General features: G+C 50.7%; 3 protein-coding genes across 3 annotated transcripts; 2 read left to right on the top strand and 1 right to left on the bottom strand.

The window, feature by feature from the left end:
- The first annotated feature begins 402 nt into the window (after positions 1 to 402).
- Positions 403 to 1,910, top strand: ASPSYDRAFT_194339 (uncharacterized protein). Its single transcript, XM_040843689.1, has 4 exons — positions 403 to 659; positions 713 to 1,184; positions 1,241 to 1,302; positions 1,358 to 1,910. The coding sequence occupies exons 1-4, from the start codon at positions 531 to 533 to the stop codon at positions 1,685 to 1,687; spliced, it is 993 nt and encodes a 330-aa protein (XP_040709077.1). The 5' UTR covers positions 403 to 530; the 3' UTR covers positions 1,688 to 1,910.
- A 187-nt stretch (positions 1,911 to 2,097) lies between these two features.
- Positions 2,098 to 10,420, bottom strand: ASPSYDRAFT_54583 (uncharacterized protein; the record flags this gene model as incomplete). Its single annotated transcript, XM_040848872.1, has 15 exons — positions 2,098 to 2,183; positions 2,247 to 2,321; positions 2,554 to 2,651; positions 2,727 to 2,857; positions 2,915 to 3,193; positions 3,243 to 3,359; positions 3,412 to 3,490; positions 3,546 to 4,009; positions 7,121 to 8,246; positions 8,294 to 8,463; positions 8,773 to 9,003; positions 9,051 to 9,182; positions 9,230 to 9,883; positions 10,072 to 10,278; positions 10,331 to 10,420. 15 exons carry the CDS (start codon positions 10,418 to 10,420, stop codon positions 2,098 to 2,100), a joined length of 3,939 nt encoding a protein of 1,312 aa, XP_040709076.1.
- Positions 10,421 to 11,142: 722 nt separating this feature from the next.
- ASPSYDRAFT_379393 (uncharacterized protein) lies at positions 11,143 to 12,065 on the top strand. Its single transcript, XM_040845600.1, has 2 exons — positions 11,143 to 11,932; positions 12,031 to 12,065. The coding sequence occupies exon 1, from the start codon at positions 11,298 to 11,300 to the stop codon at positions 11,802 to 11,804; it is 507 nt and encodes a 168-aa protein (XP_040709075.1). The 5' UTR covers positions 11,143 to 11,297; the 3' UTR covers positions 11,805 to 11,932; positions 12,031 to 12,065.
- The last annotated feature ends 4,640 nt before the right edge of the window (positions 12,066 to 16,705 follow it).

Raw genomic sequence — 16,705 nt, 5'->3', positions numbered from 1 at the left:
GAGCTGGGTTGGAACCGAAGTTAGGGCTGAGGACTACATGCTTCGCCTTCTTCCATTGAGCTACTGTCCATTGCACCTCCTTGACGTAGACAAAGCAACTGACATAGGGCTCGCTGCCCTAGCTCGTGGGGTGAGCAACAACATGAAATACAAGGAATCAGGCACGGGTCAGGCCAGTTAGGGGAAATCTTGGGGGCGTTGCATCGAGAGCACAAGACCACCCACACACGTTGCTCAATATAGCACGCTAATTGGACCAGAAGGGATCGCGAATCCATCGTGCAGCTGCCGGGCGCCGTCCCACTGATATAGCGGCTTGGCCTCCCACTGCGCCAAGATGCTCCCTGAAATGCACGTGGGACAGCGCTCTTCTTGGAGAGGTCTTTCATCAGCGTTCGATAGCTTCGAGAGCTGCTGTCTATGGGGTGATTATTATGGGGCGAGATGCCCGGAGATTTAAATCTTGGGCTGATCCCCCGTCCCGATGATGAACCGTCATCGACCATCCAGCTTTCTCGTTCGCATTCGTCATGATCAGCAAGAGCTTTGCCTGGGCTATGCTGCCCGCCCTGGTCGCTTCGGCAGCCGTTAATCACGCTGGATCGACCTTTGACTACGATGCTCTCAGCCTCAGGACAGTCGGTGCCCCAAATACCCTGGTATGTTTGCTCCCCCGGTATATGGCTGGCCTTACCCTTACCAACACTACCAGGAATGGCGCGTCTGGCTCGAGAACAACGGCGAGCCAATCTCCTTCTGGCACGACGTGCCTCTCTACCCCAAAGACAGCGAAAAGCAAATCGTCAACTTCGTCGTCGAGATCCCCCGCGGGACAGACGGCAAGATCGAAATCCGGCGCCCGGAGCCGCTGAATCCCATCTTCCATGACGAAAAGAATGACGCGCCTCGGTTTGTCGAGAGTGTCTGGCCGTACAAATCCTATCCGTTCCTGTATGGATCTATTCCCCAGACATGGGAGAGCCCGAATTTCAACCACAGCTTCACCAATGTGCCTGGCGACAATGACCCCATGGATATGTTTGATATTGGTCAAGACCCTGGTTATACTGGCCAGGTCAAGCAGATTAAGATTCTTGGTGCGCTTGCGCTGAATGATGGTGGCGAGACGGATTGGAAGGTCTTGGGTATCGATGTTGAGGATCCCATCGCTTCTTTGGTTGACAGTATGTCCTCTCTATTCTTTGGTCCGCACTTCAGAAAGATGTCTAACAATATGTAGACTTCAAAGACGTCGAGAAGTACCGCCCGGGCCTAATCAAATCCTACTACGACTGGTTCACTGTACATACCCTCTACCATTATTACAGTATCAAAGCCAAGCTGACAAGAAAAATAGTACTACAAGGTCGCCCGCGGCGACGATCTCATACCCATTACAGGAAACAGATACGTCAACGCCACATTCGCAACAACCAAGGTAGAGGAAAGTCACAGCTACTGGCTCGACCTGGTCAAGGGCAAGGTCGACACAAATGAAATCAACTACAACCAGACCTCCCAGCCAGACATTCCTCACAGCTTTGTGTCTAAGCACACCGCTACCCGTCGGTTTGACATTCCTGCCGAGTCTGATGAGAAGCCTGCTGCACCTAGGCCGGCGCGGTATGACCAGTGGTTCTACCTCGACGACGACTTCAATCTTATTGAGGAGAATGTTGTTGAGTAAGGGCCACTTATTTGGGCTTTCGTGACTTACGTCCTAGGGCACAATGTATGCATACTTCTGCTTGTATCATTTTCATGATGTATATAGATTCCGACCTGCCTGTCGATGTTTGTATAAACTTATAAACTTAACTATCACGGCAACATATCATCCGTTTGCATTCTAGACCATATCTGACTCGATATGCCATTTGGCTATCCATCCATTCAAGAAACAGTCATTCCAGCATTCTCCACAGCCTTTTCGCAATTTATTTCCAGGTCCTCTTGAAATATAACTAGATCTTTGTCTCGATCATTTTGCAATTCGCGAAGAAGCAACTATGCAAAAGGTATATTATAAACCTGGTACAGGTCTCGTCGAAAATACGAGACTATCAGAGACTATTCCCCATTTTGAGAGTCAGGCCGCTATGTACAATGCTTATCCCATCCCGCTGCGGAACCGAGGATGTCCCCGGGCTTGTTATTGACGGCCAGGTTGATCAGTGTGTCTTCTGCAATGTATTAGTATTATACCTTATGCCAACGCCAAGGCTGGATAATTTGGTCTCACTAACCGTTAAAACTGAACTGCGGCCACCCGTACCGATCAAGGCCATGTTCAGGGTCTTTCGCAAAGGCGACCCAGGCACCTGAAGAAAAGTGTGGTCAGATATTGCATATAATCCTCATTGCGGGCTACTTCATATCATTCATACCTTGAATGTATTTGCTAACAGCGATTTCGTTCGCATCAGGGCGTGGTTGCAGGTCTGTCAAGTTATACGTCCCGAACAGAATCGGCAGCTCGGCTATCACCACCAGCGAGTTAGTTAGTTAGAAGTGGGCTATTCTCCTTAAAAGTGTTGATGTGTTGATACGTACCGCTATGGTATGCACCCAGCCAGGGCTTTGGGCTGAGGTTTGTGAAATTCCCGTGGTAGACGTACCTCCACGTTGGAATATCTTGATGGAGTCGGAGCCTAACATTCTTGAATCAGCAAAGAAACCATCCACCAAGTAGGAGGAAGAGGAAGAGGAGGAGGAGGAGGACTCACTCAACAGCCTCCCGTAGAGGACAGCTGAAGCTACTATACAAGGTCGAAAACATCTGCGTGTCGTTGATAGAGGATTGATTCAGCGGGAACTGAGCCGACCATTCTCGCGCGTTTATTCCACCTAGGGTTGGCTATTTGAATGTATTAGTTGCGCAGAGCAACACTAGAAAGTTGAAAGAATCACTTACGAGATGTGCCTGCCTTCCACGCTTCGCCCTATCCGCATAATCAGAGAAGAACGTCCTATTGTCGAAGACCGGCGTGAAGCTGTATCCTCCCTCCGTCATTGCATCGATGATATCCTCAAACGGGGCATCCCTCATACAGGAAAGAGACGCTGCTCCGGAACCACATCTAAGATCGGTGGAGAGCTGGTTCCAGGTGCGATGCGCAGTATCCGTATTTGTTAATATGGCGCTAGTGCCTGATTCAAGCACGAGGGCGCTGACGAGGGGGTCTTCCGGGTACTAGGGACATGGTCAATATCTTTCCAAAACGACAGAAAGAAGTGCATACAGCATAAGAATATGTATCAACTGAAGCGGCGCCTGCAGACTGCCCGAAGAGGAGGATGCGGTCTGGATCACCGCCGAAATTGGCGATATTGTTATGAACCCATTCGACTGCCAGTCGCTGTTTTATTAGCACAAGGCACGGTGCAACTAACGTCTGTAAGTATACATACCTGATCCAACAACCCAACATTCTGCTCCGATAGCTCCAGCCCAGGCGCATTCGGGAATCCAAAGATATTCAGCCGATAACTAGTACCAATCAGTCTTCCCCTTCAATATAAACCAGAAATAATGCCAAAAATACTTGAACGTAACAACAATAACCCCCTCCTGTTCCCTCACAATATTCGACCCGTCATAAAACCCCACAGACCCAGCACCCTCCGTAAACGCACCGCCATGGATAAAAACCATAACAGCTGCCATTCCATCCTTTTCTCTACCGAGACGCTGCACCGCCGGCGCCCAAACATTAACAGAGAGACAATCCTCGCTCATCTGCGCCGGATTATAAATCTCATAGGGCAGAATACTCCAGATAGACTGGTTGCTGGGCTGGTACGCCTGCGGGCATGGTCCTGAGAAAGCAGATGCATTGATAGGATGAGAGCTGGAGTCACCTGGAGATGGCGATTTTGGCCGCGGGGGTGCGAAGCGATGATTCCCTGTTGGGGGCTCTGCGTATGGGATTCCGAGGAATGCGCGGACTGTTGAGTATGTGTCGTTGTAGATTCCGTGCACAGGGCCGCTGGTTGTTTCGATTTGGAGCTCTAGGGGGAGTGCCACAGCGGTCACCGCGTTCGCAAACCAGAATAGGCCGGTCAGTACGCGGGTATACATTGTGGAGTGTGGTGTTTAAGCTTCGGCTGCGGTACTTTGACATGGTGAGGCCCGTTTTGGCTTTAATAACATTAACAGCCGATGGACCTTGGCTTTTCTGGCGAACCCCGCATCAAAGCCGGTTTCTGCACTCCAGGGAATCCCCGGTGGGCAATTGACGCAATGGATGAATAGCAGCGCGATCCCGCGGGTTTCCGGGGGGTGCGAACGACCGGGAAATCTCCGAAGGAATAAGTTAATACTGATCGTCACCGAGTGGGGGGAGCGGGGTGCTCTCCGAACGTCCGACTGCAGTATACGGAACCGGCGGGCCACAAGTGCCGACGGCATAAACTGGATAACCGGAAGGATTAAGATGATTATTTATACCTGATAACGCCTGCTAGGAGATGTAATCATAGCCAGTGAAAATCAAATAAACCAAGGCACCGCCCTCTTCCCCTCCCCAAACAACAGATCCCAAGACCCTGACCACCTGGGCTGTGCACCACCGCCATCCCCATCCGCAGCAAGGTCCTGCTGTTTCCAAAACGACTGAATAATATCCCTGAGGACGAAGACATTGCCAATCTTGCGTGCCTCGTCCATTCGGTCCAGCATACGGAGGATGAGCAATCGTTCGCCGTCGGAGTTCGCTTCAGACGCGACCACGAATAACGGCCAGGGACTTGTGCAGAGGTGCATTTGCGATAGGAGATCAAATGCTTGTTCCAGGTAGATTTGTCGCTCTTGGGTTCTGTCTAGATGGCTTGCGTAGACGCGGTGGTGGTATAATAGGGTTGCGACTCGGTAGAGCTCGGCTGTTAAAAGGGGCTTGCGATAGTTCGGAGAATTAGGGTCCTCAAGCTGCGACGGAGTCTCCATGAATTCCACGCGTTGTGTTAGAGTGACGAGATTTCTTTCTAGGACCAGGGCCTCTGTTATGTCGGTATGGCCAGCCATGGTGACACATCGGATTTTATTAAGACGGTGGATGGCTTCGAGGACTTCTAATGAACACCCGAGAGATCCGATTATCTGACAACTAATTAGTCAAATTCTTCTCATGAGATTCTACAGACTTACCAGGGTTTTATCGGCGTTGTGCGTCAAAAAGTCAATAGACGACATCCCCTGCTGAGTAGGCTGTAAAGGCTGAGTAAAGGCACCGAGTACCTCATGGTATATCAGCCACGAATACAGGAAATGACACGGAAGTGTCCCCCCAGACATGGTCGATAGGTGATAGAGCATGGCCCTCGCACCGTCCAAGTGGAAGTACCAATTGCCCTCTGTTTCGTCGAAAACCTGTCCATCGTCAGCAACGCACTTAACATATTCTATGTGGGTATTTAGTACGCTATAAACACAAAGCATCATCGACGCAGCAAGTTGTGTGTTTACAATTGCTGCACCGCTATCCCCTTCTGATGACAGCGATGACGAAAGGTAGCGTACAGCTTTAGCCTTGAATGGCAGGGCAGCTGTTGCTCCAGCCCTGTGAAAGACTGCCACTGCCAGAATAGCATTTCTCAGGGCCAGCGAGGCCAGGCTGGAGGACGCGAGAGCCATGGGGAGGAGCTCAGAGCGAAATCCATTTCGCGTATCGATCGTGGAAATCATGCTGGATATTCGACTCTCATCTTGTCTGCGAATCAGCACATATTAATCACTGATCAGTTGGAGATAGGAAGGCTCACAATATTGAATCATGCTGGGCTCGTTATCAAGCATTCGAGGATAAATAAAATTACACCCAGCCGGCCGGGCAACAAGGGCGTGGGCCGCAGTAACCCGGCTGATAACATCATATATACCAAGCCCACAAGGCTGATGCAGGTCATCGAAGGTCGTGTTGAGGAACTGCCTGCTCGAGCGATTGGAGACAATCAGGTAGCCATTGTACGTCGTGGGAGATATCCTGGCTCTCCTTCCATCATTCTGATCGGGCCAGACCAGACGAAGCCCGTAGCCCTGACACTCGCGCCCAGAGCGGCGGCAGTTATTGCATGATGGGGTGGCCTTGTCGCAGCCGATTTTGCGTCCTGTCTGAGTCTAAGAAACGTTGTCGTACAGGATGGCGTAATTAGCACAGGCCACTCACGTTTGCATGTCCAGCAGCCCTGTTTTTGCTTCGGGGCAGGCTTCATTGGCGAGTACGTATTCCTATTGACAGAATTGCAGGCATTTCCCAGTCAAAATCAGGAGACAGCTGAGTCAATCTCAATGGACCCCACCCAGTCCGACTGTCTGAGAATCTTACGATTGGACAGCTGGATCCACGGCACCAAGGAAGGAAACACATCGCGAACATGTTGGAGTAGATGGGAAACACTTTGCAACCAGGCGGAGCATATACACATTATCAAGACGTCCGTTCAGTAATGGCTTCGCGTGAACCTCAGGCACTTCAGCAATTATAAGTCCACTACAGGTACCATGATTTCGCCAACGGTTCGCACAGGAGCCGTACAGGCAGAGCCAGTCTGGCGGTCTCAATTGCTGGGCGTGTTTGCAGCCGTCGCTGTGGTACTACGCATATTGGCAAGATGTGCAAATCCATGTCGCCAGCTAGCCGCCGGAATTGACATGCTCGACTCTGCAAAGACTAGCTGGTTGTATCATGAAACTGGAAAGGGGAGCTATCGGGCGAGCAAGTTTATGGCAATTGAATGGTAGTGCTTTGTGCTTATGGCGTCCCAGGTCCTTACTGAGGTGAACCTCGAGAAGAAGAACCTGACTGAGAACTCTATCCCTAACACTCCTGGGGGTGGATTCTCGATGATGTTCGGCCCTGATGTTCGGCCCTGATGGGAAGCCGCTGTGTGAGCCCGTTGTTGCCTGGGTCGAGGTGATCGTTACAGCAGACGTCAACCTTCGAGGCATTGACTATCCAATGGCGTTGTCGGTCATGGTCAGATCTCATAAGTTTTCTGGCAAACCCAAGTGTGGATAAATGTTACGATGATGGATAATTAGCTGATAATCGGGCCAGAGAGTCGGGCCAGTGAGCATTATTCACAAAGATAACACGAGAAGAAGCTACTCCGCAGCAAGAACATCCTGAAACTCCTCTAGGAACTGCTTTATGGCTTCAACAAGATGATCCACTTCCTCTTTGCTCGTCCCGAGAATGAGACTGATCATTCCACGACGAGCGATCCAGAACCCACGCTCGACCAAGTAGAGCCAGAAAAGGTCGCGAAGTGCCGCCTCCGCACTTTGAGGGTCGATTTCTATGCCATGAATTCGAGATACCCGGTTCCGTCCTCCTGTGCGTAGAAAGTGGACGGTCATCACCGAGCCAACACCCGTAACGGCCAACTTAGTCCCCGTGGCCACTTTCTGCAGACTCGCGCGAAAGTAATCTCCCAGTGCATTTAATGCGGTGCAGGCTTCGTCTGTATAGATCGAAGTCATTGCTTTATATCCAACGTTCATGGTAAGAGTATTGTTGTTGAATGTCCCCGAATGTTGGATGCTGGAGGTACGTGGGTCATAAACTGACATCAAATCTCGCCGACCACCAAAGGCACCAATACTCAGTCCACCACCAATCCATTTACCGAGAGTTGTAAGATCTGGCGCGAGTGGAATACCGCGTGTTGGGTGTAAAATGGCCGACTGCAGACCCCCCGGCGAGAGGCGCGAGGTCATCACCTCATCAAGGATGAGAACAATCCCATTCTCCTTGGCTGTCTCTTGAATAGCGTGGAGAAACTCTGCCGTTCCTGGAATGCATCCGCCCGCTCCTTGCATTGGCTCGACCAAAACTGCTGCTGCAACATGTTTATTCTCAGCAATCAAGTCAACAACGCCCTCTCTATCGTTGTACTGGCCAACAATCCAGTCTTCTCTATCGACGCTATTCGGCGCAACACCATGCGCGAACGAGAGCACGCCCCCATGATACGCGCCCTCGAAGACGATTACCTTGCGTCGACCAGTAACCTGTCGCGCGACACTCAACGCGTACAGATTCGCTTCCGTCCCGGAATTACAAAACCGTACCTGGTCAATGTTGGAAAACCGGTCAGATATGGCTTCAGCAAATTGCGCTTCGGCAACAGATGTTGCTCCCATGTTCATCCCAACACCGGCTAGTGTCGACGATATAGTCTCGGAAATAAGAGGATGGGAGTGTCCGTACAGCCCAGCGGTCATGTCGCCTATGAAATCGTGGTATCTATACCGAATGAATACTTAGTCTGTACCACGGTAGATATAACGTACTCATGCCCATCAATATCCACAAGTCTATTCCCTTGTCCACTCGCCATGCATAATGGAAATGGGGTGCCATGTAACACAGATCTCGTGTTTCCGCCTGGTAAGTGCCTGGCTGCTCGCTCGTGTTGTACCTTGGATTTGGGGTTCCTAGATTCGTATCGCTGCTGGAAATCCTCCAGGTAGGCGTTTGCTTGTTGGGCTGGTATGGCCATGACGATTTCCAAACTCCGTCAGTTGCTCAATGTAAGGCAAGGCGATGTTGGAGAGACGGCGATAAACCCGGCGCAGTTGAAGACTTACCTCATTCGGAGCGAGCGGGGTAGAAAGCGCCGAGCAATCAGATTCATCCGAAAATATCAACAAAGCTATCGCCGCGATCTACTGGCTCTGCGCTCCGGTCGTTCAGCTCGTGCACGTTGTCTGACACTTTCCCCGGGTATCTCTGGAAATTTGTATTCCTCAGGGCGGGAAGTCTCCCGAACTCGTAGCAGCCTTTGCCACCACGGCGGCTGTTTCACTTCTCCTGCTCTTTTTACAGTGCTTTCTAGGTGCTCATCATATCGATGTTTTTCGAAACTCCACCATAGACCCCATCCGCCGAGGGTTACTACCGTGAGAGGAGCTGCAACCGCCCAATAGATCCAGAACTTAGATGAGACAGTCCTGTCCGATCCCTGGTCTTCCCAATTGAACATATTCATTGAAAACAGAGTCTATTGCTTAATTAGTATACCAGCAGGGAAAGCGTAGAGCCACGCACCGCAACAAAAGTCCCTGGAAGAAAGATGGTGGTGATGAATGCCAATATCTTCATTGATGTGCTGTCCTTTCCAGCTGTCGCGGCAAGACGTGCGTTCAGTCTGTTATCTGTTTGGGCCACGAAACTGTATAGCTGCAGTTGATTAGATGGGCACTTGGTCCGGCTGGTATGTCACATACCACGTTCAGTTGCAGTTCCAATCGTTTCTGGAGTCCAAGGACATGATCCTCAAGCGACCTTGCGATGTTGATATTATGTTCCAACAAGCCTATGATTTCATCGTCTGAATTAGGCACTTGGTGCATGAGTCCCGAGAACTCTTTTGCAAGGCCAATGATCATCACAGATGCTTCATGATTCCACTTTGGAGCCGCAGACGTGAAACGCACCCTTGTTACCACCGTATTTATTTCAACTGTGAGATGCTCCGCTTGAGTTCTTTGCACCGGTCTTCCCTCGATGCCCATGATCCCCCTTACGCTGCGGTAGATTGGCCCATTGCCCCTTCTTCCAACTCGCGTTACTCCAAGCTGTTCCTCTATGGCCATTACTCTCTGCGTAAGATCCTTGGCGGAGTATAATTGCAACCGGCGCAAGTGATCAGTCAGGATAATACATGGCACTGTGAGGGGGTAGTTCCATAGACTCGGAGAACGAATTAGATATTCGCGGATTATAGAGCACGAGGAAACCCATCCGAGCGTCTCCGGAGCCGTATGCTGAGCATAGGGCAGCGGCAGCGCTTCAACAATCGACTCGCCCGCGAGTAAAGCTGTTGTCCAGCGCGAATTTGTATGATGTGTGAGCGAAAGCATGTGGTTGCCAATTTCGAACTTTTGCGGTACTTTCAGAATGATTGCTATGTCCGTCAGCTGTCCACACTCGTTCTGACATCTATTCAGGAAGGATGCCAACATGTCCAATCCCCGTCCGTGTCACTACCGAAATGTCGCGAAAAGGTACCGCCGGCCACCTCCAACGAGTGCAACGTCGCTGGGTGGAGATGGAACCTCGATTCGACTAATTCAAATGATTCACGAGACATCCTTACCGATGCTCTTTTGAATAGGGTGTAGTCGCATGCCAGCAGTCGTATGCCTCCGTGGGCGGCGCCAACCCCAGCAGGTGCAACCGGGGTGGAAAACTCCCCAGTCTGGTTGAGCCATTCTTCAATCTGCTCTTCATCGACGATGCCAGTGCGGAAATTCCAGTCCGTCGCAGAGCTCGCCTAGAAGTGAGTCTCAGCAGCTGCCTTTGGGCAGTAGGAGGGGTCCGCGCACACTCGGATAATTCCAAGCCTCTAGGAAATAAAGGCTTCTTGGGCTCCATTCGACTCCCCTTGCAGCCAACTCTCGATTAAAACGATACATTATTGCGCTTTGTGATCAGCTGAAGATGAGAATTTTCAAGTCGACACGAGCGTGACCGTGGTGAGATCGGCGTCTGTTCACGAGAGCGCGACTGTTTGCTCTTCCTATGCCGTAAACAGTATGGCGTTATGCACAACATAGCTTGGTGGTCGGCTTTTAGACGCCCCGTACTCTCGCTGCATGATCAACCAGATTCCGTCTATCCGGATGAACTCGAGGCGTTCGCGACGGAGTTAGACATCTGATGTTTCCTCGGCTGGGTGCAGATCACATCGTGGGGTAGTGAAGCCACAATTTCCACCCAGAGAATATTGATTGTTAACTCACGATCATCCACTGGTCGCGCTATTCTTCAGGGCGGCTTCGATTACCGGCTGTGGATCCCATAGCAAGAGTAACCCCGCGGTTCTCCGTTTTTGGAAGCATGCCATCGTGAAGATGCGTCATCTCAGATGAATCTGCCTTTCCGGTTGTACCCAATGTCGTCGGCCTATAACTCGTGCGCCTTGCCGTCAACCGTCCCTGGCGGTTACCGTATAGTATACATCCTCGTTTCACTCCTGCCATTTCAAATCCATTTTCGAACGAATATATTATGCCCTTTCCACCTCAGGCTGATTGATCGCTGAGAATGCTTTCCATTTTATTGGATTCCCATCAGTCTTCCAGCCGTCATCCCACTATCCGGTGTCGATTTAACCTCTTGTGAATGTCGGGTTGCAGGAAATCGTCCAGACCACATTTATCGTCTGTCCGTCATTGCAGTCATTGCAGCCCAGCGGAAATAGTCTGGTGGTGTTCTTTCTCGTTCGCCCAAGGGGTCCAACGGCTGGTGCTTTCACGCTCCAGGCTTCAGCCAAATCAATATGGGTAACTGATGTGGAAAGGGCGACATCTCTGCTTTCATGTGTCCGAAATCCTGTTATGCGAATTGGCTGGTTTGGTTATTGTTGTTGGTAAGGGGGATGAAGGGGGTGCATCGTCTTCTAGGCCGAAGCTATCTGGTCAGCGGAAACCTTTTCAAATTATTTTCCCGTCATGGAGATCTTATTGCCACCTTAAACAGATCTGTCAAGTTGCAGAGCGCAATATAGCAGTGATGGTGAGCTGCTGGCCAGAAGCCAACAACCTGCGGGTGTCACTAACGCGTCGAGAGCAGAGAGCGGGCACCAAGGTCCTCAACAACAAAAACTCCATTTCTGACTTCAATTTCGTGTCTCTTTCAACACCTCTTGTCTTTCGCCGCATCCGCCCAGCCCTTGCCAATCTTGGAAGGAGCACGCAAGCATCTCGAGCCTCACCGGTATCAGGCACACCGGTCCGATTTTCAACTGAGCTTCAACACCACATTGAGGATCTCGCCGTCGAACACAGCATCGGCTGATGGGCAATCACTCGTTGGTTATGACTTTTTTTTCGGTCGGCGACTCACTCTCTGAGACGAGGAGAAACTGCATGAATGATGGTCTCAGTGACACGACCCTCGGCCTCATCCACGTTCGTGTGGCCAAGGTACGCGGTAGATTGCCTCAACCACCACCGCTCCGTCTCTTTCGACATCTCAACAACAGCCTGATCACCGGTGACGGCAACTGACTCCCCATATCTAGCCGACACAAACACAGTCCTGGTCCTGGAACTGGCGTTGAATTGGCTAGCGATGTTCCTTGCAACTGCTTGCCCCAATTACGCACATTCTGCCTCAAATCTGCCCGCGTCATACACGCAATCAGCTATTACACCGGCCATTTGAAGCGATGAACCAGAATCACCAGGATCTCACGTTCCTCCTTTCTTGCTAGCTCTCTATGGGTATCGACTTACATCATCCAAATTGTACAGCGTTGCCCAGCTTATGCGATGGTCGACTTGAATGGGACGCGCTACACCTACCATTCTACCTCCGTTCCCCTAAACTACAAGTACTTGATGCCGCATATAAAATTACAATCCTGAATCCGGGCTTCGGAATGTCCGCATTACCTTGTCAGAGGATACAATTTCTACGGCTCGATTGCTATGACCTGTTTCCGCAACATAGGGAAAACCTGGAACTTGGTCCGGGCTGCAAAGGGTGAACTAGACAGCGACCGCCGATGAACGAACGATTGTGAACGTGAACATGTCCGACGGATGACGGGCTCTGAATACTGCAGCCGGGGCGGAGGCGACATATTGACGGAATCGCGACGAATGCCGCTGCCAACATTCGTTAGTTATAAGCGCTCTGTTAATTGTCCAACGCTCTCAGCACCCACAGCCGCTTTCTCTCATCTCGAGCTACTACTTCCTGTTAAGAAGAAGTTTTATCTTGTCGTGATCGCCTTTATCAGTTGATGATTCCCAGGCAAGGCCAGTCCTCACATGATGCTGGCCGGTCGCGCATTGGGCATATTGCGAAAGCGACCGTAAATTTTTCGTGGCGATCACAAACTTCAACAGTGACCGTACAAGCCCCTCACGCAATTTGACAGCTGTGGAGTGGTCGCACTCCATTAACTTCGGTAAGCTTCAGACATCGGATTCTGTGTCGGGCGCCGCCCTGGCACCCCATTCCTCAAGCGCATTGACTAATTGCTATTCTGGTGCACAGGACATTAGCTCGACGCAAAGCTTCCCCACAGCCGCGCCTCCCGTAAGGACCGAGCCCTAAATCAACCTCAGTTCTCGAAGCGCCGGCGTGATGCCATGGTTTCAATTTATACATTACTTGCCTGCACCCCAGCAGAGTACATTTCTAAGCAATTACAGGACCATCGCAGCGTTCTAACGCCACCTGCTCTGCGGTAGGCGCGACACTTTCAGTATCACCCATGGGGGGTTTTTACAAATACGCAGTCTACTGGTGGAACCAAGATGTTTGATAACGTCGACGTTATATTGGCAAAAGAGCGACGGGTTAAGTACAGTAATCAAATACAGGTAGGAGAAATGTTTCCTTCATCATTTCAGTCTTCTGAGAGCATCGATCTCGGAACATTCGGCCAAATTCTCCATCACGTCCTGAGTATCGTAGTTGGGTATCGGGTAGTCGTTCTGGGAAACAGGTATGTGTCTTCGCTTGTCGGAGATTGCCCTTGTATTGAGGTGCCGTGGCACGGGCAGAAGACGACTCGGCAGAGGGCGTATTTAGTGCTATAGGACAACCATTCGTTAGTTAGCGGCAAGGGGTCACCGGGGGCTAGGAAATACTCACGGTGCAAGAGCTGCAAGAGCAGGAGTTGCAGTTGCCGGAGCAGCAGTTGCAAGAGCAGGGAGACATTTTGAAGGTTGGTTGGTGGTGTTTGGTTTAAAACCTTGAAAGTGGCTGTATAAACTGGGATTTGAAGAGAATGCTTGTGGATGAGAAAGAAAAGCAGAGACAGAGGTCCTCGAGGGGGTATTTATACCCTCTCAAGATGCTGTTCCTGAGGCCTCCAGCGTGGGATGCACGATTAGCATCTCGTCCATCCTCCCTGCTCCTTTGTCCATCGTTGACCAATGCGGTGGCATAAACCGGGTCGGATGATCCAGCCTGGCCAGGATCACATATCTGGACGACGGAAAGTCCCGCAGGACCGAGCGGGGGCACCGTCGTGTCGAGGTATTTTCGGTGATGTTGTAAATTAACAGGCGAGTCAGCCGCGACTTAATGCCCTTGTGAGGCAACAGGCCGATATCACATCCACTCGGACATTCCCGCCGGTGGGTAGCTGGAAGTTTGACTGAGCAGCCACGAGGCCTTAGCGGCGTAAATGCTGGACTGGGAGGAGTCGCAGTCCCGGACTGCGTTTCGATGAGTCGCCGCCTTGACTAATGGCACTGGGCCCAGCACTCCGTAGGCAGACGCTGTGGTTTTTCTCCCATCGTTTGGGGTGGCATATTGGGCGCTACGAAGGCAGAAAAGGAGCAAGAAAAGACTTCTGCTAGCTACGGGGCTCCTGTCCATCGATTTATATATTCAAAAACCCCCTGGGTGAGTACCCTGGAGGTCGCCCCAAGGTCCTCCTCCTCGAGCACGAGGCGCGAGAACGGACAGTGAAATCGGATGGGATCCCTACTCTCTGTGGAAGGGTCATGCATACGAGCATCACGGGCCAAGATATCAGCCGGAGCACAGTGCAACGCTCCCTCCAGGCTGTCGAGTGGGGGGCATTCCTGCGATTGGGCACCAGCGTCATCTAACCTTCGGCCACGATGGGGGCTGGCGGGTTGGATCCACTAGATGCACTTTCCTCGGCATAAATGGCTCGCATAATGAGGCCAGCTTTCGCAGGTTGAGGGACCGTTGACGGCCAATCGACGCACTTCTTGCGCGATATCTTTACACTCCGAGTGGAGCTGGGCATGGGGGTCAATCTGATTATCGGCCGGTTACGGGTACGCGAGAAAGCGCAGGCCCGGACTGTCCTCGATGGAAAGGTAGAGACAGTATTCAGTTATTCTCCTCGGGCAACGACGTCCCCTGTTACTTGCCGTTCTCATTGAAATCTCTCGATAGATGTAGACTCGACAGATACCTCCTGCGGCGGTTCAGCATTGCGGGTACAGAGTTTAACTAAAGAATAGTGTGAAACCCAGCCCGACCATCTGATTTCCACCCTGTCCGGACAACGAAGTATGCCCTGTGCTCCTAATGTTTTACGTACATTGATTTGGTCGAATCTACAAGCAGAACTTGCCTAAACGACCAAGCCCATTCCCCGATGAGCTTGCTGAGGCTCCTCTAATGGCCATTGTATATCAAAATCGACATTAGCAAAAGACACTCCATGTTATCAATTATATGACCTTCTAATGCAATCTCAGTTTTTAAGCTTGGGATACCCTAACATTGCCGGATGCTGTTTATTTAAGCTGGTATTTTGTAAATATATATTTAAGCGCTTTGCGGTATTGTGAAGCACTAAGGTCACTATCACACCAACAGAAACGAAATGAATAAGGAACCAACTCAAGACACCATTTTGAAAGACAGGAAAAGGTCCGTAATAAAATGTAATATCCACTAAACCCATAATATGCATCACCACAATCTGCCATTCCACGCAGTCACACGCAGTGTTCATAATTAATAAGATATAATATGCAGCTTGCATAGTCGAAGAACGTCAGCTAGGATATTAGTCAGAATTAGTCCTGGCAGTTGCCAAGAAGGGCTGACCGGTTTTAGCGTAGCAAACAGCATCCGGTAGATGATTTGTGCCATATCATAACTTACTAACATCCAATTATGCATCTAATGTAATTCCCACGGAAGGCCCGCCCAAATACCACACCTGGATCAGAGGAAGATTACCTGACCTGAAAATTCTAAATGCGATTTGTTAAATCAAATGTGAACCATATGATGCAGACATAACAACTACAATGGACTTCAAAACAAACCGAGGTTCCTTAGATCGTGGATGTTAGGGCTGAGTAAAGGCTAGTCTTCCTCTCGCGTCTGTACCGGCGCAAAATAGGGCAGAGCGATTCGAAGTAAATTCCCAATCTGTTTGATTTTCGGGCAGATACAATTCTACAGTGAGTCCGGCCTCAGGCATACTCGAAGCTCAGAGCGGCACCTTGACTGGCTACCTAGGTGACGGCGCGGCCCGCGAACGGGCTGCAAAACTCTAAGACATGCTACGTGTAATACATACATGTGTTTTTTAGACCCCATGCTCGCTCATAGGTTCTGGAAAAGTCCACCAGTCCCTGGCTGCTTTCAGGGCTGAAATTGTCCGTCGGGCCTAGGCCTATCGGGACCTGGGAGCTCGGCGTGTCCGATCCCTGCATGCATGTACCTAGCACATGGATCACTCCGGGACCCGCTCCAGCTCCTCTGAGACCGGAAGCCTGGAAGAAGTGGCAAAAGAGCGGATCCGAGGACAAAATGCAAGCAAGGGAATGCCGGGCCAATGGACCCTGACCCAGAAGTCGGATACGGAGTAAGCGGAGTAGATGGATGCCCACAAGGAACTGTAGACAGGGGCTTCATGCACTAGAATGTAATACGTAGTTTATTCGTCAGTGGTTGGCCTCAAGCCTAGAAGCTCCCAGCCAGATCATCCTTGCGAATATCATATTACTGGCTCCTGGTGCATATGGCATCGACCCAACTTAGTCATACTAACGGCTTCCTCGTAATCGGAGTTGACACTGTGTGCGCGCTATTCCAGTAGGGTTATGTGATATGTTAAATGGAAAGGGCAATAGTATGCAGTTAATGGTAGCTTCTTATTAATGTTTTGTTCCCAGAGCTGAGATGTGGACACCGTGGACGGATCCCAAGCGAATCAGCGGGATATTAGCATATCCTAT

Source organism: Aspergillus sydowii (assembly GCF_001890705.1).
Source record: "Aspergillus sydowii CBS 593.65 unplaced genomic scaffold ASPSYscaffold_1, whole genome shotgun sequence".
In the NCBI taxonomy this organism is placed as follows: domain Eukaryota; kingdom Fungi; phylum Ascomycota; class Eurotiomycetes; order Eurotiales; family Aspergillaceae; genus Aspergillus; species Aspergillus sydowii.
Note: the sequence above shows the minus strand (reverse complement) of the source record. Positions and strands in the feature narration are given on the sequence as shown.